Genomic DNA, 24871 nt, shown 5'->3' with positions numbered 1-24871 from the left:
ACAGGGGCCCCAGCAGTCAGATCACCACTGATCAGAGACTTGTCGCCTATCCTATAGTTTCTCTTGGGGACAAGCTGACAAAGGTGGGAAAATGTAATTTATAGGCCCAAAAGCAATAAAAAAAAAGAATTAAAAATAATAATAAAAAAAAATGTTGTCAAACAAATCTGACAAAAATACTTTTTAAGGAATAAAACCTTTATAAGAAAAACAGAACCATAAATGATTCCGTATCCCCGTAACAACGACCAATTACTAAACAGAACATAAAAAGAAATTGGAAATGAGATAAAGAATGTAAGCTCCTAAAGGCCAAACATGCTCCTGAAGGGGTTAACGATAGCATCATCACTCGCCATTGTTTACAAACAAGATTTGTCCATTGTGACTTTTACTTGGTGTCTATAAAGTTATTTGAATCGGAAATAAACTCATCAGCGTCAGGTCTGGATGCCACGTGATTATGCAATACACATAAACAGGGCGGGGCAGACTTTTGACAGACAGCTGTCACGCCCACTTATTACCGCGGCTAACTCCCTTCAGCCAATCAGCGCTTTCTGTCACGGGTTACACCTGATTGCATGAAACAGTCAAGGCGGGACAAAGCCTGTCCAATCAACGTCATGTGCTCGTGATGGACAGGCGTTTGAGCCAATCAGACGTTGGATTGGGCTACGGTCTTCTTCAATCAGTGGCTAGACGTCTCCCGGTATGCTCCGCCTTCTTCCCGATAGGTTCCGGTCACTCGGTTGCCATGGCGGCGGCTGCTGGCAGCCCCGGTGCGGCCTATGAATGTAACATCTGCCTGGAGACTGCTCGGGAGCCGGTGGTCAGTGTCTGCGGCCATTTATACTGGTGAGTGGGGGCTGTCAGGGGTTTAGTGCTGGAATGTAGGCATGGAGGGGGTGGGTCACTAAATCTTCTGGGGTCACGTGACGGCTTAAAGGGGGACTCCACAGCAGATACATTATGGCCTGTCCCTAGGCTAGCTCTCACTGAACCCTAATATGAAGGGGCTCAGTCCATGTCCCCCTTATTAGGAGTCGCGCGCCTCTTCCCAAATCCATTGAGAATTTCGCTGCCCTTACGCTATGCCGCGTAGGTTTGCGCCAAATTCTGGCGTAGATGATATTAAGTCTATTGGCTGCGGGAGGCCCCGCCCTTCTATAAACCCCGCCCACCTTTGACCATTATAACGCAGACGCGACGAGCACCATAATAGGCGGGTTTTCCGATACGTAAGGTGGCACAAAGATGTCAGTTTTCGCCAGCTACGCCTCACAGGTGGCGAAAATGTTGCGGGCTTTCCGTAAATCTCACAACGGATTACAGCGGTGTCATAAATATCCGCTCCAACCCCCGACCTCCAGATGGGGCCCCTGTCCAACCCCCGACCTCCAGATGGGGCCCCTGCCTCGCACCATGGAGAAGTGGCCGCGTCCCACCATTCCCATCCGGGGAGATGCTTGTGGGCTGACCCTCCCCCGCTCCCGGCGGCAGGATACGGGCCCCGTTCTGGAGACAGATGGGGTGCCCCTTTAACTATAAGTTGCGGCACCTCCACGCTTTCACACTTTGCGTTGCGCAGGGTCGAATCCGCGTGACATGTGCTGCCGATCCTGTCCGTCCCGTGTGGGCGGGCCCCGTGTATATGCACAGCAGCAGTTGCTGGTACTAAAACACGCCCCTGCGGCGGTAAGGGATGTGGGCGGAGCCTTCGGGGGCCCCTGTACTCGGCGGGGGCCACATGCACAATGTACAGTAAAGTTAGATTAGAAATGAATAGCTGACAGATTATTGGACGGCGTTAGTAAAGTCCGGCCTCGCTCGCGTGTATGGAAACGTTTCCGTACACGACCCCTCTGTCCGCCATGTTGATCGCGCTACAGACGTTCTCTGCCCGTACTGATGGTGTCTTCTCTCTCTTTGTCTCCTCAGCTGGCCTTGTCTTTATCAGGTAAGTCGCCCTCTGTATCCGGATGTCTGTATGTAGCCCTGTGCTGAGGCAGCTTCTCCCATATGTCACCATTCACACAGATTAATAAGTAAGGCCCCATTCATTTCACACCCCTTTATTTTTGCTCTGATTCCGATCTGCAGTTTTTACGGATAGGATGTGGATCTATTCATCTCGATGGATCCGCAAAAAATGCGGACGGCACACCGCGAGCCGTCCGCATCTGTATGTCCGTTTCATAGCCCCACAAAAAAGATACGAAGATAGTTTTACGGAGAAGGTAAGGCAATGGATCAGCAAAAACGGATGCAACACGGATGTCGTGTAAAATCTGGAAAATGTTTAATTGCCGAAGGAAATAAAACTGCTGCTTCCTGGAAACCATTAGCAAGCTGCTGCTGTTGACGGATCTGTTCTTTGATCATGCTTTTCATGTATTTGTATTTCGAGAGCTCAGTCCGGGGATGGCCGACCTCTCTATTACTCTCTATTACTAGAAGTCGCTTTATTTTATTATTAGAAACTACCTTATTACAACCTGCGTCTCTGCGGCAGCCGGGCTCATTGCTGCAGCTCTGGTGTGGGCGTGGTGCCCGGGCGGCAGTGAGGTACCGACCCCTGATAATCCGGGGCCGTAGATGATGGCATTTTGTCTCCACTGTTTGGACTTCTTGTCAGTCGTTCCCCTACTGGCTGATATCAGAGAATGCACGAGTCACAGTGGTGTGTGGCTGATATCAGAGAATCCACGAGTCACAGTGGTGTGTGTGGCTGATACCAGAGAATGCACGAGTCACAGGGATGTGTGGCTGATACCAGAGAATGCACGAGTCACAGTGGTGTGTGTGGCTGATATCAGAGAATGCACGAGTCACAGTGGTGTGTGTGGCTGATATCAGAGAATGCACGAGTCACAGTGGTGTGTGGCTGATATCAGAGAATCCACGAGTCACAGTGGTGTGTGTGGCTGATACCAGAGAATGCACGAGTCACAGGGATGTGTGGCTGATACCAGAGAATGCACGAGTCACAGTGGTGTGTGTGTGGCTGATACCAGAGAATGCACGAGTCACAGTGGTGTGTGTGTGGCTGATACCAGAGAATGCACGAGTCACAGTGGTGTGTGTGTGTGTGTGGCTGATACCAGAGAATGCACGAGTCACAGTGGTGTGTGTGTGTGTGTGTGTGTGTGTGTGTGTGGCTGATATCAGAGAATGCACGAGTCACAGTGGTGTGTGTGGCTGATATCAGAGAATGCACGAGTCACAGTGGTGTGTGTGGCTGATACCAGAGAATGCACGAGTCACAGTGGTGTGTGTGTGGCTGATACCAGAGAATGCACGAGTCACAGTGGTGTGTGTGTGGCTGATATCAGAGAATGCACGAGTCACAGTGGTGTGTGTGTGTGTGTGTGTGTGTGTGTGTGGCTGATATCAGAGAATGCACGAGTCACAGTGGTGTGTGTGGCTGATATCAGAGAATGCACGAGTCACAGTGGTGTGTGTGGCTGATATCAGAGAATCCACGAGTCACAGTGGTGTGTGTGTGGCTGATATCAGAGAATGCACGAGTCACAGTGGTGTGTGTGGCTGATACCAGAGAATGCACGAGTCACAGTGGTGTGTGTGTGGCTGATACCAGAGAATGCACGAGTCACAGTGGTGTGTGTGTGGCTGATATCAGAGAATGCACGAGTCACAGTGGTGTGTGTGTGGCTGATATCAGAGAATGCACGAGTCACAGTGGTGTGTGTGTGTGTGTGGCTGATATCAGAGAATGTACGAGTCACAGTGGTGTGTTGCTGGCAGGCAGTTGTGTGTAGATGCCCAGATACGACGGCGGGAGCGTTCCCCCTCATGACTACAGCCTGCTGTATTAGCCAGTCTCCTCCTGTCTTCTGCACACAACTCCTATGCAAAACTGTGCGTCTCCATGGTTACAGACTACAAACAAGCCCTGTGTAGTCTGATCCACCAGGAAGGACATTTAGGGAAGGTCCATGTGGTGGAAAAATCAGATGTATATCTGCTGCGTGATCCACAACAGAAATCCAAGGTCGATATGTAGTTCACAAAAACACTGAAAAAATGTCATATTGCATAGACTGAGATCAGGTCACAACAAATGTCAAACCCCTAAAACATGTCACAAACATAACACCCAAAACATGACAAAGCAAAGTCCATCCCCCATGATGGGGGGGGGACCCCGGGACGTAGCTAGCCCACTGGGGGTAACTACCTGTCCATAAGTAACCTTATCTAGACCCCAAAATAAACAAGCAGAGCCAACGCCCCGGACAGGATAATCCTGTATGTCCCTGCAGAGTTCCTACAGGAGGGAAAAGCTACCCTCGTATATAAAATCCAGCAGCCTCCAATACATAGAACAGATAGGGAAAATGATGCCTAAAATAAAGCAAAAACATAAAACGCATACAACAGGAGCATCGGACAATAGCTCAGCCCGAGGTCCCCAGATAGCAGCATAGATGTAACCGATAAAAAAAAAACAAAGGCCCGACGCATTTCTCATCATACGTGGTCATCAGGGGACACCATGCAGTAGAGACATTGATATGGCAGAAGTAATAGATGCTGCGAGCTGAAAACCAGACCCCAGAGGAGCAATTCCCAATCCTGGAGAGGTGGGAATGGAGGAGGGATGACGGGGGACGGAGAGAGGTAAGTTCCATTAGGAAGGGCCCAAATGTGGTGTCGGTAGGAGGCCGCAGTAATGGCTGCCCATGTAGCAGGTGCTCGCACCCTTATGGAGATGAAGCCACAAGTACTCCGGTAAAAGCCAGGGAGCAGAGGGCGTATGCGCTGCCACTACCAAGAGGAGACAATAATGAGCAGAGATGTGGTCTACAATGGTCCTAGAGGTAAAACCAGCACTGAAAGGTATAATAACCATCAAAAATACACTGGACATAATGGTAGGATAGAGCGCCTCCAGGGGATCAAACAGAGGAACACGAATAACATCAAGATGGAAAGGACATAAAAATCACAGCTAACGGAAAGTGTCTCGTTCCGGCCAAAGGGTTGATAGTATCTGAACCTGTAAGGCTGGTTTCACACGGGCGTTGCAGGAACACCCGCGATTTTTCCGCGCGAGTGCAAAACATTGTAATGCGTTTTGCACGCGCGTGAGAAAAATCGCGCATGTTTGGTACCCAAACCCGAACTTCTTCACAGAAGTTCTGGCTTGGGATCAGTGTTCTGTAGATTGTATTATTTTCCCTTATAACATGGTTATAAGGGAAAATAATAGCATTCTGAATACAGAATGCAAAGTAAAACAGCGCTGGAGGGGTTAAAAAAGAAATAAATAATAATTTAACTCACCTTAATCCACTTGATCGCAGCCCGGCATCTCCTTCTGTCTCCTTTGTTGAATAGGACCTGTGGTGAGCATTAAGTACAGTTACAGGACCTTTGACGTCACTCCGGTCATCACATGATCCATCACCATGGTAAAAGATCATGTGACGTACCATGTGATGACCGGAGTGACGTCATCAAAGGTCCTGTAACTGTACTTAATGCTCACCACAGGTCCTATTCAACAAAGGAGACAGAAGGAGATGGCGGGCTGTGATCAAGTGGACTAAGGTGAGTTAAATATTTATTTATTTATTTTTTAACCCTATTTTACTTTGCATTCTGTATTCAGAATGCTATTATTTTCCCTTATAACCATGTTATAAGGGAAAATAATAATGATCGGGTCTCCATCCCGATCATCTCCTAGCAACCGTGCGTGAAATTCGCACCGCATCCGCACTTGCTTGCGATTTTCACGCAACCCCATTCACTTCTATGGGGCCTGCGTTGCGTGAAAAACGCAGAATATAGAGCATGCTGCGATTTTCGCGCAACGCATAAGTGATGCGTGAAAATCACCGCTCATGTGAACAGCCCCATAGAAATGAATGGGTCGGTATTCAGTGCGTTCACCTCACGCATCGCATCCGCGCGGAATACTCGCCCGTGTGAAAGGAGCCTAAGTCCACCCGTCTGTGGTCCCCGTTTCTTTATCTAGGTGGTTCACATACCCGTTCAGTGGCACAGCGGATGGAACTGAGGTTATTATGGTGGCATACTTTTGTTTGTTACTTGTATTGGTGACATCGCCCCCGTGTTCCTCAATTCTTTACCCTAATTCACAAAAATATGTGGCCAATGTAGTCACGAGGACGGTCAAACATAGATAACCCCTTCTCACAGTTCCATCCATGTCCCTTACCTAAGGAGGAGGATTTCTCTGCCAGGCTGCTCACCTATGTGACCGGTCAACACCTATTGGGGGAGGCCTTCTGTTATGCAGCCCGCCAAGACAAGGTAACCCTGCTTCAACCTCAAATGATGGATTTCCTCTCCAATCCCTGTGTCAGACTGGTGGTGGTCCTGGATAAACCATCTATTAGTATAGGAAAAGACGTAGTCTGGGTGACCTCCATTGTTTGAGACCCAAACCTCCGGAGCCCTGGTTACCAGGGAAATATCTGGGAATCTCCTACATCAAGGCTGCAGTTTCTGGGATTATTTGAAGGTTCCCAAATAGGTCACGAGTCCGGCAGCGGACGGGACGGCCTTTTTGAGAGATTTTATGAACTGTAAAAGCAGAGGGGTTATCTATGTTGGTCAGTGTGGCCATACTCTTGGCCAACTTTTCCTGAATTTAGGTAAACAGGTGGACACGTGAGTGATGTCACCAAAACACGTGCCATCTCCCTGGCCGGACATGTCAAAGAATGCCTCCATAATAACCCCAGGTCCATCCGCTGTGCCACTGAATGGGGACAGGAATCGGGGAGCACAGACCGGTGGATTCACGGGGATCCTATCAAGCCTTTGGCCGGAATGAGATGCTTTCCTTTAGCTGTGATCTTTATGTCCTTCCCATCTCAACGTTGGGACGCGCGTTCACATCACCGTTATTTTTTTTCCCGTTCTTCTGATCCTGTGGATCAGTTCTGCACATCTGTCATCCGTTTGAGCCTAAGATCCGTTATTTTAGGCAGAAAAAAAAGTCCAGGAATATAACGGATCTCCGACAGACATGGCTCAAACGGACGCCAAATGTGCATAACTGATCCAGAGGATCCGTATTTTTTTCTTAATTTCTTTGTTCTTCTGACGGATTAGCAGAACGGAAAAATAGCGATGATGTGATTTCGCCCTTACTGATGTTCCTTTATTTGAGTGATTATTGCACGCGATGGCGCAGCGCTCCCCTCCTAACGTTTTGGATTAGATTTAGTATGTAGATCCCCTGGAGGCGCTGTGTCCTACCGTCATGTCCCGCGTACCTCTGATTGTTATTATACCTTTTAGTGCTGGTTCTACCTCTGGCGCCACTGTAGACCACACTCTGTTCACTAGTTTCTCCTCTATCCGCGCATGCGCCCTCTGCTCCCTGCCTTTTACCAGAGTACTTGTGGCTTCATCTACATGAGCGGCACAGGCACCCGCTACATGGGCACCCATGACTTCTGCCTCACACCACACTTTGGCCGTTCCTAATGGTACTTGCCTCGCTCCGTCCTCCACATTTGTGACGTGGACCACAGCGCCGAGAGGCATTTCCTCTCGAGACTGGGGGGAGTAATGGTGAGTTGCTCCTCTGGCCTACAGCTGGCAGCATCTATTACTCTGGGTGGTATCCATGTCTCTACTGCATGGTGCCCCCTGATGCATTGTTATTGGTTACATCTGTGCTATCTGGGGACCTCGGACTGAGGTACTGTCCGATAGTGTAACTTATGGACAGGCAGGGACCACCGGTAGGTTAGCTACGTCCCAGGGTACCCCTCCTCATCCTGGGGGCGCGCGCTTTGCTTTCGTCGCGTGTTGGGTGTTACGTATCTGATTCTTTACTTGGGTTTGAACCTTGCTATTAGACGTCTTGGGGGGTCTGACATTTTCACTGGACTGATTTGTAGTTCTAAGATCGTGGATCTGACCACGGATTAACTTCTTCTAGTGGCGGGTAATCCACGTGCAGCCGTACATCTTCCACGTCATTTCCTAGCGCTGTTTAAAAATCCTTGTGGAAGAAATCCACGGCCATTCGGACAGCAGACGGATTTCCATTGAGGCACAGCGGATCTCTGATTTGTCGCAGTTTTCCTGGGGATCTAAGCATGCAATACCAATGTACACTGCTCAAAAAAATAAAGGGAACACTTAAACAACACAATGTAACTCCAAGTCAATCACACTTCTGTGAAATCAAACTGTCCACTTAGGAAGCAACACTGAGTGACAATCAATTTCACATGCTGTTGTGCAAATGGGATAGACAACAGGTGGAAATTATAGGCAATTAGCAAGACACCCCCAATAAAGGAGTGGTTCTGCAGGTGGTGACCACAGACCTCTTCTCAGTTCCTATGCTTCCTGGCTGATGTTTTGGTCACTTTTGAATGCTGGCGGTGCTTTCACTCTAGTGGTAGCATGAGACGGAGTCTACAACCCACACAAGTGGCTCAGGTAGTGCAGCTTATCCAGGATGGCACATCAATGCGAGCTGTGGCAAGAAGGTTTGCTGTGTCTGTCAGCGTAGTGTCCAGAGCATGGAGGCGCTACCAGGAGACAGGCCAGTACATCAGGAGACGTGGAGGAGGCCGTAGGAGGGCAACAACCCAGCAGCAGGACCGCTACCTCCGCCTTTGTGCAAGGAGAAACAGGAGGAGCACTGCCAGAGCCCTGCAAAATGACCTCCAGCAGGCCACAAATGTGCATGTGTCTGCTCAAACGGTCAGAAACAGACTCCATGAGGGTGATATGAGGGCCCGACGTCCACAGGTGGGGGTTGTGCTTACAGCCCAACACCGTACAGGACGTTTGGCATTTGACAGAGAACACCAAGATTGGCAAATTCGCCACTGGCGCCCTGTGCTCTTCACAGATGAAAGCAGGTTCACACTGAGCACATGTGACAGAGTCTGGAGACGCCGTGGAGAACGTTCTGCTGCCTGCAACATCCTCCAGCATGACCGGTTTGGCATTGGGTCAGTAATGGTGTGGGGTGGCATTTCCTTGGAGGGCCGCACAGCCCTCCATGTGCTCGCCAGAGGTAGCCTGACTGCCATTAGGTACCGAGATGAGATCCTCAGACCCCTTGTGAGACCATATGCTGGTGCGGTTGGCCCTGGGTTCCTCCTAATGCAAGACAATGCTAGACCTCATGTGGCTGGAGTGTGTCAGCAGCTCCTGCAAGACGAAGGCATTGATGCTATGGACTGGCCCGCCCGTTCCCCAGACCTGAATCCAATTGAGCACATCTGGGACATCATGTCTCGCTCTATCCACCACCGACTGTCCAGGAGTTGGCAGATGCTTTAGTCCAGGTCTGGGAGGAGATCCCTCAGGAGACCGTCCGCCACCTCATCAGGAGCATGCACAGGCGTTGTAGGGAGGTCATACAGGCACGTGGAGGCCACACACACTACTGAGCCTCATTTTGACTTGTTTTAAGGACATTACATCAAAGTTGGATCAGCCTGTAGTGTGTTTTTCCACTTTAATTTTGAGTGTGACTCCAAATTCAGACCTCCATGGGTTGAACAATTTGATTTCCATTTTTTTATTTTTGTGTGATTTTGTTGTCAGCACATTCAACTATGTAAAGAACAAAGTATTTTAGAAGAATATTTAATTAATTCAGATCTAGGATGTGTTATTTTTGTGTTCCCTTTATTTTTTTGAGCAGTGTAGTTAGAGGCAATATCACCTGAAACTTGTGTCCTGAGAATGGGTGATACCAGCTGATGGCACCCCGCAGGACTGGCAGCCAGTGACCCGCAGGGTATCCGATGTGCCCCGGGTCATACGCTGAGCTCTGCCTGGTTAACTCCCTGTAATAATGAGAATTATCGATGACTGATAGGTCAGCGGCTGCTCACTCCTGAGTCCCCTTTATGACGCCCCCAGCTATATAGACCGGGCCCCTGAGAGCCAAGATGCAGCACCGCTGTCCAGAAACCCCAGGACAGACATGCATTGCGTTATACTCTATACAGACTCCTGGTTATTATTGTGTATTCATCCTCTTTGTTCTTTCCAGTGGTTAGAGACGCGGCCCGAGCGCCAGGAGTGTCCTGTGTGCAAGGCATGGATCAGCCGAGAGAACGTGATCCCGATATACGGCAGAGGGGACTCTAATCGGCAGGACCCCAGGTGAAGATTGGTCAGGACCTGCTCTCTGGGTGTCAGAAGTATAAGTTTTTAGGGCAGTTGTCACCAGCTGTTGTGATATTACAGCCCCCAGCGTGCCACAGCCTTTTGCTGTCAGGGCATGTTGGGAGTTGTAGTTTTGCTACAGGTTGGAGACCGCTAAATGATAGATGGACAATACCAAAAGGGCGGCCACTGAGAGAACCTGTAATCCGGCCTTTGTCTTATACATTGTCCCGTTTCTTTACAGGTTGAAGACTCCTCCCAGACCTCAGGGACAGAGGCCAGAACCAGAGACTCGGGCCGCAGAGGTAAGTCCTTCACACAACAACTCTCCATTCCTGGGCCAAGTGTGGGGCAACTTGCAAAACTCCAGCTTCAACCCCCCCCCCCCCCCCCCCTCCAAAAGTCAGTGAAAAGTTTTCCCCATTGTTCTGTGGTTTCGGCATCTTCCACTGACATCTGTGAGATGCACATGTTCCCGTCTGGGTCTCCTGGATGATTACCATTGTTAGATCAGGCGGGGGTCCGGTGTTGGGACTGCCACCAATCGGCTGTGTAAAGAGGCCGATGTCCTCCGAGGAGTGCCACGTCCCCCTCCTTGTTTACCAGGCACAGCTCACTACTTTTAGGACACCGGTACCCGCTACATGTTACACTGGGATTTTCTGAGGAAATTTTAATGTGGAAACTCTGCAGTGTAATAAAGTACCAGCTAAGGAGATGAGACTTCAGAATCTCAGCCACACGGTGCGGATTTTGAAATCCACACCTGGGGCAAGTGCACGTCCGAATCCCCAAATAACACAGGGGTTTTTGTGCGGAAACATATATCGAAATGCACACGAAAAATCCTTGCTGAAAAACCGCATGGCGTACACTGCCTTGTGCATATAGCCTGAGCAGCGGCTGTGCGTGCTAATCCAGCTCATCCTATGGGTCTGAGCTGTGATACCTGGTACGGCCACTACACAATGTATGGCGCTGTGTCTGGTAAACCATGAAGGGGGCACGGCTTCCACTGGAGCACAATAGCCCCTTCAAACAGGTGATTTGAGGGGAGGCTGACGATCCCCACCCATCTAAAGCTGCCTTCACACCTGCAGCTGGGTGCTCTGGCAGGCAGGTCCAGCAGACTATGCTGGGAATTGGTTCGACAATAACCGCTGCATGCAGGGGGCTTTGTCCGGCCGTTTCTCTGCATGTTTGCCAGATAGCATCTGGATCTCTGCTAGATCCCATTATAGTCAGTGGGGTCTGGCAGGAAGGGGTTAGTATCTGGCAGTGGCGGATCTGGAGAACTCTGTCTGCCTGCCAGATTTCCCTGCCGCAAGTGTGAAACTAGCCTGAGGATAGGCCACCAGTCCTCAATATGTGATCGGTGGGGGTCCAACCCATGGCATACCCCCCATGTTCAGCTGTAGAGCGCCATACATTATGTAGTGGCTCTGCTTAGTATTGCATCTCAGTCCCATTCATGAGCTGCACAAAGGCCATGTGACCGATGAATATGACGTCGCACCCGAGCACCGCTGGCTCTTCAGGCAGCAGATCAGCGTAGGTGTCTGGAGTCGGACCCCACCGATAAGATATTGATGACCTGTCCTGAGGATAGACCATCAATATTTAAATCCCAGAGAACGCCTTTAAGCTCAGACATGCCCTAGACCAGTGATGGCTAACCTCTGGCACTCCAGCTGTGGTGACACTACGACTCCCAGCATGTTCGGAGAACAGCCAAGCAAGTGTGCATCTTGGGAGTTGTAGTTTTACCACAGCTGGAGTGCCGGAGGTTAGCCATCACACCCCTAGACAGAGGGTTTTTTACACTGTATGACCCATTTTGTCTGTTATTATGCAGCATGGGACATGTTCACGTGTCTTCTAGGACGGTATTTTCACCATGTCATATTATTATTATTATTACATGTAACCCCCATGCAGGGTTGACCAGGGTTTAGTGACGTCTGGGGTGTAGCCATTGTAATATAACAGAGAGGAAACTTTTCTCCAGTCTTGTGCGGCCTGGACTTGCAGCAGGTAGGGGGCGCTCTTGTACAGGCCGTGCTTTAGGCTGCTTTGTTTTTCCTCGGCTGTATTCTACTCAGGGCTCTAGGGGGCAGCACTGAGACATATTGTCAGGATATGGATTTTGCTAATGTCTGTAGGTGACAATCCAGCCGGAGCATTGTGGCTCATTCTTGGAGGGGATGAACATTTCTCATTCGTTTGTACAGTGCTCATTTATTAATTGCGCTTCTCTACATTTGCAGGGGCTCCCGGCGTTCACGGATACCGGCTTCCATATGTCTTTTGGCATCGGTGCTTTTCCTTTTGGCTTTTTTACTACAGTCTTTAACACTAATGATTTCCCATCACCGCCTCGTGCAGGTAAGTTCTTTAGGCCCCTTTCACACCAGCGGGTGCAATGCGTGACGTGAACGAATAGCGCCCGCACTGAATCCTGACCCATTCATTTCAATGGCTCTGTGTACATGAGCGTTGTTTTTTTTCACGCGTCAGTTCTGCGTTGCGACGTTCTATATTCTGCGTTTTTCACGTAGCCCTGGCCCCATAGAAGTGAATGGGTCTTCAGTGAAAAACGCATTGCATCCGGAAGCAAGTGCGGGCGAGATGCGTTTTTTACTGATGGTTGCTAAGAGATGTTGTAACCTTCAGTTTTTTTTTAATCACGCGCATGAAAAACGCATAGCACCCGCGCAGAAAAAAAACTAACGCAATCGCAGACAAAACTGACTGAACTTACTTGCAAAATGGTGCGAATTTCACAGAACGCATCCGGAGCCGATCCGTCACGCTCGTGTGAAAGAGGTTGTCTTTACCTCACTGACCGTCGGTGAATGGTAACCGCACTGCAAGGTGTTCACTGACTCCCCCAGAGAGGATCCATAGACCTGAGCCCCATCATAGCAAGGCCATGGGGTTCTTGACGTGGCCACATGGTGGCGCTGTTGAAATATTTGGTAATAGGACGCATTTAGGCCTCTTTCACACAAGCTTCCCGGATTTGCTCCAGATGCGTCGCGTGTGCATTGCAGGAAAACCGCGCGAGTAGGCACGCAATTGCCGTCAGTTTTGACTGCGATTGCGTTCCGATGTTTAGTTTTTTCCACTTGAGTGCAATGCGTTTTGCACACGCGTGAGAAAAAAAACTGATTGTGGTACCCAGACCCGAACCCGGACTTCTTCACTGAAGTTCGGGTTCAGTGTTCTGTAGATTCTATTATTTTCCCTTATAACATGGTTTATAAAGGAAACTAATAGTATAGTACAATAGGGCTGGAGGGGTTAAAAAATAAAATTAACTCACCCCATCCACTTGTTCGCGCAGCCGGCATCGTCTTCTTTCTTCTTCTTTCAGGACCTGCAAAAGGACCTTTGATGACGTAATCGCGCTCACCACGTGGTGACGATCCTTCTATCTTCATTCAGCAGGACCTGCGCTGATGTCACCATGTGGTGAACGCGATTACGTCATCAAAGGTCCTTTTGCAGGTCCTGAAAGATGAAGAAAGAAGACGATGCCGGCTGCGCGAACAAGTGGATGAGGTGAGTTAATTTAATTTTTATTTTTTAACCCCTCCAGCCCTATTGTACTATGCATTCTGTATTAAGAATGCTATTAGTTTCCTTTATAACCATGTTATAAGGGGAAATAATACAGTGAATTGACTTCTATCAATTTACTAACATCGTCTCCTAGCAACCATGCGTGAAAATCACATTGCATTCGCACTTGCTTGCAATTTTCACGCAGACCCATTCATTTCTATGGGGCCTGCGTTGCGTGAAAAATGCACAATATAGAGCATGCTGCGATTTTCACGCAACGCACAAGTGATGCGTGAAAATCACCGCTCATGTGCACAGCCGCATTGGAGTGAATGGGTCCGGATTCAGTGCGGGTGCAATGCGTTCACCTCACGCATTGCACCCGCGCGGAAATCTCACCCGTGTGAAAGGGGCCTTAGGACTTGTTTAGTTCTTACAGGGATTTTAAGGCTACTTTCACATTAGCGTTTTTTGCGGATCCGTCATGGATCTGCAAAAACGCTTCCTTTACAATAATACAACCACATGCATCCGTCATGAACAGATCCGGTTGTATTATGTCTTTTATAGCCACGACGGATCCGTCATGAACACCATTGAAACTATTGTGTCAGAGAAAACGGATCCGTCCCCATTGACTTACATTGTGTGTCAGGACGGATCCGTCTTGCTCCGCACCACATCGCAGACAGAAAAAAGCTGCTTGCAGCGTTTTTCTGTCTCCGATGGGGACGCAAACAAACGAAACGGAATGCATTTTGGTGCACTCAGTTTTATTCAGTTTAGTTTTGTCCCCATTGACAATGAATAGGGACAAAACTGAAGCGCTTTCTTCCGCTATTGAGATCCTATGACGGATCTCGATAGCGCAAAGGTAGAGCGCAAGTGTGAAAGTAGCCTAATAATGATGACCTATCCTCTGGATAGGTCATCAGTATCTTATCGGTGGGGGTCTGACACCCGGACCCCCGCAGGTCAGCTGTTTGAGAAGGCACTGGCGTTCTCCGTGCTTACCATGCACAGCACCGTACATTCACTTCAATGGGGCTGAGTGCAATGCTAAGCGCAGGCACTATACAATGTATGGCTCTATGCTTGGTGAGCGCGGAGAAGGCCGCGGCGCTCACAGGAACGCCGGCGCCTTCTCAAACAGCTGATCAGCGGGGGGCTCGGGTGTCGGACCCCCACTGATCAGATACAGAGGATACGTCATCAGTATCAAAATCCCAGAAAACTCCCTTAAACTTTTGATGTACAGTGCTATGGCATAAGTCAGTGCCCCATGGTCACCACATCCATGTATCCCTACCCTGAGTGTTATTAAAGACCACCTATCGCCAGGACAGGCCCCTGTAATAAAGAGTTAGAAGTGGTCATTTTTTGTAAATATAACCATATATTTAATATATATATATAAAGACAAAAAATGCACGTTCATGCACTGACTACTTCTACCATCCCCAGTGCCGCTGACATTGCATTCCCACAGCCCCTCCCCCACCCCGAGGCATTGACTGAACAGCTTATTATTTTATAAGGATACAATTGGGACAAGCTGATCTTTCCTTTTTACCTCATTACATCTCTTAAATACACTGTGCTGCTGTTGAATTGCAGATTTTACTTGGAGTAAGAGTGACGGGGCAGACACAGCGCTGTGCGACTCACCTTCTTTCCCTTGGTCTTGCAGACACTGGACTTGCCCCGGGAAGGATGTTCGGACTGCCTGACTCCCTCTTCCTCATCATCGCTGCCTTCTTTTTCCTCTGGTTGATCAGCGTGTGAGGCCTGCGGTTCACCAGCAGGGGGCCTTAGCCACGCGCAGCACTCCAGGCTCTGCGATGAGCCGCCCTCCCTGCAAAGCACTTCCTGGCCTATGAGACGGTTCTTTTCTGTGTCCCCTTCCCCCAAATCTCATCCAATCAGATCTTTTTCTATGGGCACTTTACTCCGCCTCTCCGGTCGCCTCTCTTAAATCTTTTTACATTTGTAAGTATTTGTCCTCCTGGTTTTTCTAATTTTTCTTTGCACTTTGTAAATGGTTAATCTTGAAAACGATGCCGGGTGTATGGATCCAATCTCACGGAGGCAGCCGCTCCCTGTACTCGTACTGAATGTCTTAAATCTTCAGGGGTCATTGCAGAATTTTCCTCTTGTGCACTAGACGGTGACACCATACAGTGACCATTTGGAGTTGTCTGGGTTAAAGAAACAAAACAGCGCCACGCCTGTCCACGGGTTATATCTGGTATTGCAGCTCTGCTTATTCACTTCAGTGGAGCTGACCTGCAGTACCGGACACAACCCATGGACAAGTGTGGGGCTGTTTAATCCTATATAAACCCTTTAATGTGACAGGACTGGGGGAGGAGGTTTGCCCATGTGGAGCCGAAGGGATAATAATCTAAACTACAGTTGCCAGCATGCACCGACGGCATGGAAGGGCGCTGTTGGCTGGACGCTTGGTCGTCCAACAGCCATTCTTCCGTACCTTCCCTATATACGTGCATGCTGGGTTCAGCTGAGCATGCGTATATTCTCAATGGAAGGAGCTGCCAGCTGCCTTCCTTCAGACCAAAGAATTGGGCATGTTGAAATTTAAGATGCCCACTCCTTCCTCCCCCCATACACATGTAACGGTGGGCTCTGTCACATCAGGTGTGGACAGTGGAGCTGAGAACCATGTATCCTTCCGGCCATTGACCATACATGGGGTGGGAACAGAACCCAGCAGGCGCCTGGCTGCATTTTTGGGGCAGTCAGACGTCATCATCGGTCCAGAAGTTCTGGAGAATCTATATCTCATAGCATGTGAACTCCAACTCATGGCCCTCCAGCTGTTGCAAGACTACAACCACCAGCATGTCAGAAGCTGTAGCTTTACAACAGCAAGAGAGACGCACGTTGGAGCTCACTGATCTGTCGGGTATCAGGAGATGCTGGGAGTTGCAGTTAGATGTGTTAAAGGGGTTGTCTATATAAAAACTCTGCTAACCCATAGGAAATGAACGGATACTCGCCCGTTTTCTTCAACGCTGTGCTGTGGTCCTCCTGCTCCTGAAGCTGTGGCGTTCTGTGCACGGGTCACCGCTGCAGCCAGTCGCTAGTCTCATCCATGCACGAAATGTCTCTGCTGAGGTCAGTCATTGGCTGCAGCAGTGAGGACCGAAGAGCAGCAGAGAAAACAGGCCAGCGCCCATTCATTTGTTTATGTTTTTATAGAACTTGGACAACCCCTTTAAGTCAATATCCCGGGTCCCTTCCTGATCTGAAAACCATGCATCTCCTCTGTTTGTACACAGACTCCTTCGAGGGGGCAGCTATTTTCTGGATGTAGAAGTGTTAAATTGTCACGTCTTGATTCCTCACTTGTAAATATTGCTGGAGGCGCAGTGTATTGTACGGCCACCCCCTTACCAGTCATTAAAATGATACCAAATCCAGGTCTGTGCAGCACATCTCCGCGTTCCGCCACCGCGCTCCGTACTCTTCTGCTTTGCTGCAGCTTGCAATGAGTTCTACAGATTAGAAGAATGTGCGTGGATCGTGTCCGCCGGTATTGCAACTCAGTCCCATTAGCTGCAGTAGCGGGCACCCTCTGTGGACAGGTGTGGCGCTGTTCCTTGAAGGAAGCGGCCATGTTGTTCTCATCTGGACAGACTTTGGGAGCATCCATGGCTCGTTAAATTCATGAGGCGGTTTTATGTTTTCTATAGAGAAGAAGGAAAAAAAAAGAGCCAAAGCATGCCAGCATGTGAGAAAACAAAACAAAACGCGGCGCTTATAGGATGGGTTATAATTTCCTGTTGCCCAACGAAACTTTTTTTGCTCCTTAAAAAAACCAAAAAAAAAACCATGGTCTTTTATTCACAGGGCAATAGATTATGAATTAAAGGGGTTGTCCCATCTCGCTGTTTTCACGCCCCATGTGGCCGGGCTTACGGGATGCCGGAGCGGCCGGGGCTCCGCTGTTTCCATAGCTCCATAAACCCAGTAGCAGCACTCGGGAGTTATGGAAACAGGCGAGCTTGCTGTACTTCACTGTTTGCGTAGTTCCCATTCACTGCAAGGGGATCTGCAGAGCGCCGTCCAGCCCGGGAGTTTCTGTAACTCCAGCCACCTCAGGTTAGCGCTTAGTCCCATTTCGCCAAGGAAACGGCAAGATGGTTCAACCCTTTTATGCCTCCCGCATTAGAAAGCTGCCTGCTCCCCACCGCTCCTCTCTGGCTCCCAGGCTTTCTTCACGGGACTTTCAGACCCCGCTTGTAAGCTTCCGGTCTAGGCCATGTGCGCAGCTGCAGCCATTGACTGGCCTCAGCACTGTCCTGTCCCCTGGCGGCACATCACTGCCTCACCACTGAGGTCAGTCATTGGCTGCAGCAATACACGTAAACCCTGTGTATGCAAGAAGTTTAGAGACGGGGACTGGAGGACCGGTGAAGACCACCCGAGAGCCAGAGATGAGGGGTGGGGAGCAGGCAAGTACAGATCCCTCCATGGGGAGGGAAACAACATATTAAAAAGATCATGGACACAGTGGTGGGTGATCAGGTCACCCAGATCTACACTGTGAGTGTGAAAGACTGAGGTGGAAATCGCCTGGGGAACCCGCCACTACGTCTATCCCAGCAGCAGGTACCGGAGGGCTTTCTAAGCTTTGGAAAGGAGAGATTGGCGATGGTCCTCCAGCAAGGAAGATGCCACCATATCCTGGGTGTATGGAAACCTGTGGATAGGGATGTCCCCACGAGATTTCCCAGCACTTACACCAGTTGTGACGTAAAACAGAATGTAAACCGCCTCCTGGAAGTCACATACACGATAGACAGAATAGTGAGTGCAGCTCCAGGGTATAATACAGGACGTAACTCAGGATAAGTAATGTATGTACACAGTGACTGCACCAGCAGAATAGTGAGTGCAGCTCTGGGGTATAACTCAGGATCAGTACAGGATAAGTAATGTATGTATATACACAGTGACTGCACCAGCAGAATAGTGAGTGCAGCTCTGGAGTATAATGCAGGATGTAACTCAGGATCATACAGGATAAGTAATGTAATGTATGTACACAGTGACTGCACCAGCAGAATAGTGAGTGCAGCTCTGGGGTATAACTCAGGATCAGTACAGGATAAGTAATGTAATGTATTCACACAGTGACTGCACCAGCAGAATAGTGAGTGCAGCTCTGGAGTATAATACAGGATGTAACTCAGGATCAGTACAGGATAAGTAATGTATGTAAACAGCGATTCCACCAGCAGAATAGTGAGTGCAGCTCTGGGGTATAATACAGGATGTAACTCAGGATCAGTACAGGATAAGTAATGTAATGTATGTACACAGTGACTGCACCGGCAGAATAGTGAGTGCAGCTCTGGAGTATAATAGAGGATAAGTAATGTATGTACACTGTGTCTCTGCCTTTTATGTAGTTTATAGTTCTATATAGGCTGTAAATGGTGGTCATGCCCTTTAAGGTACTTTAGGCCCCTCCTGAGCACGGTTTTCATTAATATTGGAGTGTAGGTATCTGGTACATGGCTGCGCTGACCTATTTACTACAGATACCGGGTTGTTGGATAGCACAGAACATGACCCAGTTTATTCAGGAGACGTTTTACTTGTTGGAGATTATTTTTATGTTAAATGGAGTAAGCAGGACGCAACTCTAGAGGCCATGTTCTAAGAGCTGCACATGGGGAGGGGGGGACCTGATTCTGCCAGGAGTCCTGGCCACAGAAGAGTCCCCTCCGGGTGCAGCTGCTGAAGGGTTTTTCCTCCACTACCCTGGGAGGCAGCGCTGAAGATCACTGAGTGCCGGGTTAAAGCTGCAGCCGCACCAAGAAGCGCCATGTCTGTTCTCCTCGGCACGGTCCGCTGCCACACGTTGCGGCTGTGCTGCGTTTTTGGTGCGGTCCACGATGAATGGAGCGGTATAGTTTTGGTGCCAGAACTACTGATCATTAGGACCCTGACAATCGGATACTGATGGCCTTTCCTGAGGATAGCCCATCAATATAAAAACCACAAGCCCGCAGAAATGCAGAGGGTACTATCACAGATTGCTGTCGTTTTGCAATGTTTTCCCTCCCTGTGGCTTGTACACATGAGGCTCGTGCAGTTTTTTATTTTTTTTGGACACATAATCTCCTTACTTATGTGATAAGCCCAGAAGCTGACTTTCTGTAGTGTCAGACGTGTCCTGTGCATGTCTGATTTGTGTCACCAGGTGGCAGCACTGAGCCTGATGACCTCATAGCGTAGTGTTGGGGGAGGGAGGCGGCCGTGCGTGTGACGTGTGCATGTGGAGGAGCACTTCCTGTGTGTGTGACACTAGGCAGCCTATAGACTCCCCTTCCTCCTGTGATCACAGATCCGACCGTCTCGCTGCTACCAGATTACTGACTATGGCAGACGGAGGAGATAAAACCGTACACCGCTTTCTCACACCCAATATAATGAATCCCTGCACCTATAGGATCGAGTGGCCTGCTCCCCGGAGTACTGGCAAGATAGGGTGGTCGGGCACGGCCATGCTGGGTGGACTTTCATGCCAAAATCTGCATGTCCTAGGACAGTGATGGCTAACCTCCGACACTCCAGCTGTGGTGAAACTACGACTCCCAGCATGCTCTATTCATTTCTGTGGAGTTCGGAGAACAGCCAAGCAAGTGTGCATCTTGAGAGTTGTAGTTTTACCACAATTGAAGTGCTGGAGGTTAGACCTAAGATTTCACCCAGTGGATTACAAAGGATTTACTATCCCCACCGCAGGGTAGATCTTCTCCGCACCGCGGGGTAGATCTTCTCCGCACCGCAGGGTAGATCTTCTCCGCACCGCGGGGTAGATCTTCTCCGCACCGCGGGGTAGATCTTCTCCGCACCGCGGGGTAGATCTTCTCCGCACCGCGGGGTAGATCTTCTCCGCACCGCGGGGTAGATCTCCTCCGCACCGCGGGGTAGATCTCCTCCGCACCGCGGGGTAGATCTCCTCCGCACCGCGGGGTAGATCTCCTCCGCACCGCGGGGTAGATCTCCTCCGCACCGCGGGGTAGATCTTCTCCGCACCGCGGGGTAGATCTTCTCCGCACCGCGGGGTAGATCTTCTCCGCACCGCGGGGTAGATCTTCTCCGCACTGCGGGGTAGATCTTCTCAGAATCTGGCGCAGATTCTGTCGCATGTCATGTTACAGCAGGATCTGCGACTTCCTCCCCGCTCACGCCAGGTTTAAAATATGGAACGAGAGGGCACGCCCTTGTCAGTCATCATTTTCTACGCCTTGTTCGGAAACTGTCTTACATTTAGAAGCGGCGGTGGATCCGCTGAAGTTATGTAGATCTTAATAAATGTGCCCCTATATATCCAATCTGCCTGCAGACCGGACTGCATGTTCACATAGAAACATAGAAACATAGAATGTGTCGGCAGATAAGAACCATTTGGCCCATCTAGTCTGCCCAATATACTGAATACTATGGATAGCCCCCGGCCCTATCTTATATGAAGGACGGCCTTATGCCTATCCCATGCATGCTTAAACTCCTTCACTGTATTTGCAGCTACCACTTCTGCAGGAAGGCTATTCCATGCATCCACTACTCTCTCAGTAAAGTAATACTTCCTTATATTGCTTTTAAACCTTTGCCCCTCTAATTTAAAACTATGTCCTCTTGTGGTAGTTTTTCTTCTTTTAAATATTCTCTCCTCTTTTACCTTGTTGATTCCCTTTATGTATTTAAAAGTTTCTATCATATCCCCTCTGTCTCTTCTTTCTTCCAAGCTATACATGTTAAGGTCATTTAATCTTTCCTGGTAAGTTTTATCCTGCAATCCATGTACCAGTTTAGTAGCTCTTCTCTGAACTCTCTCCAAAGTATCAATATCCTTCTGGAGATATGGTCTCCAGTACTGAGCACAATACTCCAAATGAGGTCTCACTAGTGCTCTGTAGAGCGGCATGAGCGCCCCCCCCTCTGTCTACTGGTAATGTCTCTCCCTATGCACCCAAGCATTCTGCTAGCATCTCCTGCTGCTCTGTGACATTGTCTGCCTACCTTTAAGTCTTCTGAAATGATGACCCCTAAATCCCTTTCCTCAGATACTGAGGTCAGGACTGTGTCACTGATTTTATATTCTGCTCTTGGGTTTTTACGTCCCAGGTGCATTATCTTGCACTTATCAACATTAAATTTTAGTTGCCATATTTTTGACCATTCCTCTAGTTTTCCTAAGTCCTTTTCCATTTGGTGTATCCCTCCAGGAACATCAACCCTGTTACAAATCTTTGTGTCATCAGCAAAAAGACACACCTTACTATCGAGGCCTTCTGCAATTTCGCTGATAAAGATATTAAACAATATGGGTCCCAGAACAGATCCCTGAGGTACCCCACTGGTAACAAGACCTTGGTCTGAATATACTCCATTGACTACAACCCTCTGTTGCCTGTCCCTCAGCCACTGCCTAATCCATTCAACAATATGGGAGTCCAAGCCCAAAGACTGCACTTTATTGATAAGCTTTCTATGTGGGACAGTATCAAAAGCCTTACTAAAGTCTAGATAAGCGAAGTCTACTGCACCTCCGCCATCTATTATTTTAGTCACCCAATCGAAAAAATCAATAAGATTAGTTTGACATGATCTCCCTGAAGTAAACCCATGCTGTTTTTCATCTTTCAATCCATGGGATTTTAGATGTTCCACAATCCTCTCCTTAAGTATGGTTTCCATTAATTTCCCCACTATTGATGTCAGGCTTACTGGCCTATAGTTGCCTGATTCCTCCCTACTACCTTTCTTGTGAATGGGCACAACATTTGCTAATTTCCAATCTTCTGGGACGACTCCTGTTGCCAGCGATTGGTTAAATAAATCTGTTAATGGTTTTGCTAGTTCAACGCTGAGCTCTTTTAATAGCTTTGGGTGTATCCCATCAGGCCCCTGTGACTTATTTGTATTAATTTTAGACAGCTGACTTAGAACCTCTTCCTCTGTAAAGACACATGCATCAAAAGATTCATTAGTCTTCTTTCCTAACTGAGGTCCTTCTCCTTCATTTTCCTTTGTAAAAACTGAACAGAAATATTCATTGAGGCAGTCAGCTAGTTATTTATCTTCTTCTATATACCTTCCTTCTTTTGTTTTTAATTTGGTAATTCCTTGTTTTAGTTTCCTTTTTTCATTTATGTATCTGAAGAATGCCTTCTCGCCTTTTTTCCCTGACTGAGCTAATTTCTCTTCTGCCTGTGCTCTAGAAGCTCTTATAACTTGTTTGGCCTCTCTCTGCCTAATCTTATAAATTTGTCTGTCATCCTCCGTTTTTTTTTTTTTTTATAATTCCTAAATGCTATCTTTTTGTTTTTAATGATTTTGGCCACTTCTGCTGAGTACCACAGTGGTCTCTTCCTTTTTTTGCTTTTACTGACAAGCCTAATGCAATTTTCTGTTGCCTTCAATAGTGCCACTTTTAAGTAGTCCCATTTCTCCTGGACTCCAATGAAACTGTTCCAGTCTGATAGGGACTTGTATACCACTAATCTAATTTTAGAAAAGTCTGTTTTTCTAAAATCTAAAACTTTTGTTTTTGTGTGGTGTGACTCAGTCACTGTACTTATAGTAAACCACACTGACTGGTGATCACTAGATCCCAAGCTTTCCCCTACAGTAATATCAGATACCAAATTCCCATTTGTGAATACTAAATCTAAAATGAGAACCGCCGAGCAAGTGTGCATCTTGGGAGTGGTAGTTTTACCACAGCTGGAGGTTAGCCATCACAGCGCCAGAGTAAGGTTAGCGCGGGAGAAGAAAAACAAGGAGAACCAGACGTAGTCACCTATGGGTGGGGGGGGGTGTAAGTGTCACCTACACACAATGGAGGCTTCTATCTTTTGGCCTACTACACAGAGGTGTTATGGATTCCATTACCACGGACCATAACGCAATTCTACGACGGAATGCCTTTAGAGGACTCCCCTGCATAATGGAAACGGGACGGATCCGTTTTGCAGCCCATAGACTTCTATTATCAGGTAATGAATAACGGAATGCCTCCCGTCATAGAACTTCATTATGGTCCGTGGTAACGGAATCCATAACGCAATTCTGCTTTTACCACCAAACAAAGCGTGAACAAATTTCAAAATATGAAATTCGCTCAGCTCTGATTGGATAATGTCATACTGTGCAGGTGACACCCATCTGGACCTTTTATTGCAGACTGTTGGCAATGCATTCATAACTTCTAGTAGGAATAATAGAGGAATGGCACAACACAGAATCCTAAGAATAAATGCTTCAGAGTTATTATTACACGGGGAATGCAAGTAGTTACTAAAACAGAGAGGTCAGGAGAGGGGACAGGGCACATATACAGGTGAGGAGATGACGCCGGTGACATCTGGGATCCCGGACCCCCACTGATTTACAGTAAAAGTCTCTAGAGATCAGACCCCTTAGACACTGCGCAGAGATTTCTCCTACTGATTTCAGTGGTTCTTTGCTTAGACTGTTCTGTAGGATTCTTAGTGGCAGAAATCTCTGACCTGGGCCGAGACCTTCATCGCTGTCATCTACTCACATGTGTCTGAGCTAGCAGGAGATCACTCAGACTGGAATCCCCCTTTAAATTTCAGAATTTCCCTATAAAATAAAATCCCCTTTGAGCTGCGGCCTTCAGTCAGTAGGGGAACAGCTGGGTGATGAGCAACATGGCCGCCTCTGGCGCTCACACAGAGGCCATCACTGAACGGCTCTATCCTGCACTGCTATATAACTAGGCAGATGGGGTTCTAGGAAAGCTGGGTCATGACCAATATGGTTGCCTTTAACGCATTCATATTGGTAATCGATCAGCTCTCCTAGACTCCTGAATGGCAAATGTACCCTGATAGATCCTGCACTGCCACCCCTATGTAATACCAGGCCTGGTCGTCACCCAGCTCGCCTAGACTCCTGAATGGCAAATGTGCATTCTGTATGGCTGCATAACTAATGCTGACAACCGCTGTGGGAGCGATGGCGGTGGTCATATTGGTGGTCACTCCGCTCTCCTAGACTCCTGAATGGCAAATGCACGGCTATCACCCAGCTTTTCTAGACCCCTGTATCACAAGCATGTGTCCTGCCATGACACATAACCAGG

At 48.5% G+C, this 24871-nt stretch overlaps 1 protein-coding gene across 1 annotated transcript; it reads left to right on the top strand.

Annotated features, from left to right (window-relative positions):
• The first annotated feature begins 674 nt into the window (after positions 1-674).
• On the top strand, positions 675-17162 carry RNF5 (ring finger protein 5). Its single transcript, XM_040405296.1, has 6 exons — positions 675-858; positions 1942-1960; positions 10037-10149; positions 10397-10457; positions 12420-12537; positions 15410-17162. Exons 1-6 carry the CDS (start codon positions 758-760, stop codon positions 15502-15504), a joined length of 507 nt encoding a protein of 168 aa, XP_040261230.1. The 5' UTR covers positions 675-757; the 3' UTR covers positions 15505-17162.
• Positions 17163-24871: the final 7709 nt, after the last annotated feature.

Source organism: Bufo bufo, chromosome 8 (assembly GCF_905171765.1).
Source record: "Bufo bufo chromosome 8, aBufBuf1.1, whole genome shotgun sequence".
In the NCBI taxonomy this organism is placed as follows: Eukaryota; Metazoa; Chordata; class Amphibia; order Anura; family Bufonidae; genus Bufo; species Bufo bufo.
Note: the sequence above shows the minus strand (reverse complement) of the source record. Positions and strands in the feature narration are given on the sequence as shown.

What these genes read in the sequence shown, in the direction of transcription:
- RNF5 (XM_040405296.1), top strand. Translation starts at nt 758, where the DNA reads ATGGCGGCGGCTGCTGGCAGCCCCGGTGCGGCCTATGAATGTAACATC. An exon ending in TCTAATCGGCAGGACCCCAG is followed by an intron (nt 10,150 to 10,396) that starts GTGAAGATTGGT and finishes GTTTCTTTACAG; the next exon opens with GTTGAAGACTCCTCCCAGAC. An exon ending in CAGAGACTCGGGCCGCAGAG is followed by an intron (nt 10,458 to 12,419) that starts GTAAGTCCTTCA and finishes CTACATTTGCAG; the next exon opens with GGGCTCCCGGCGTTCACGGA.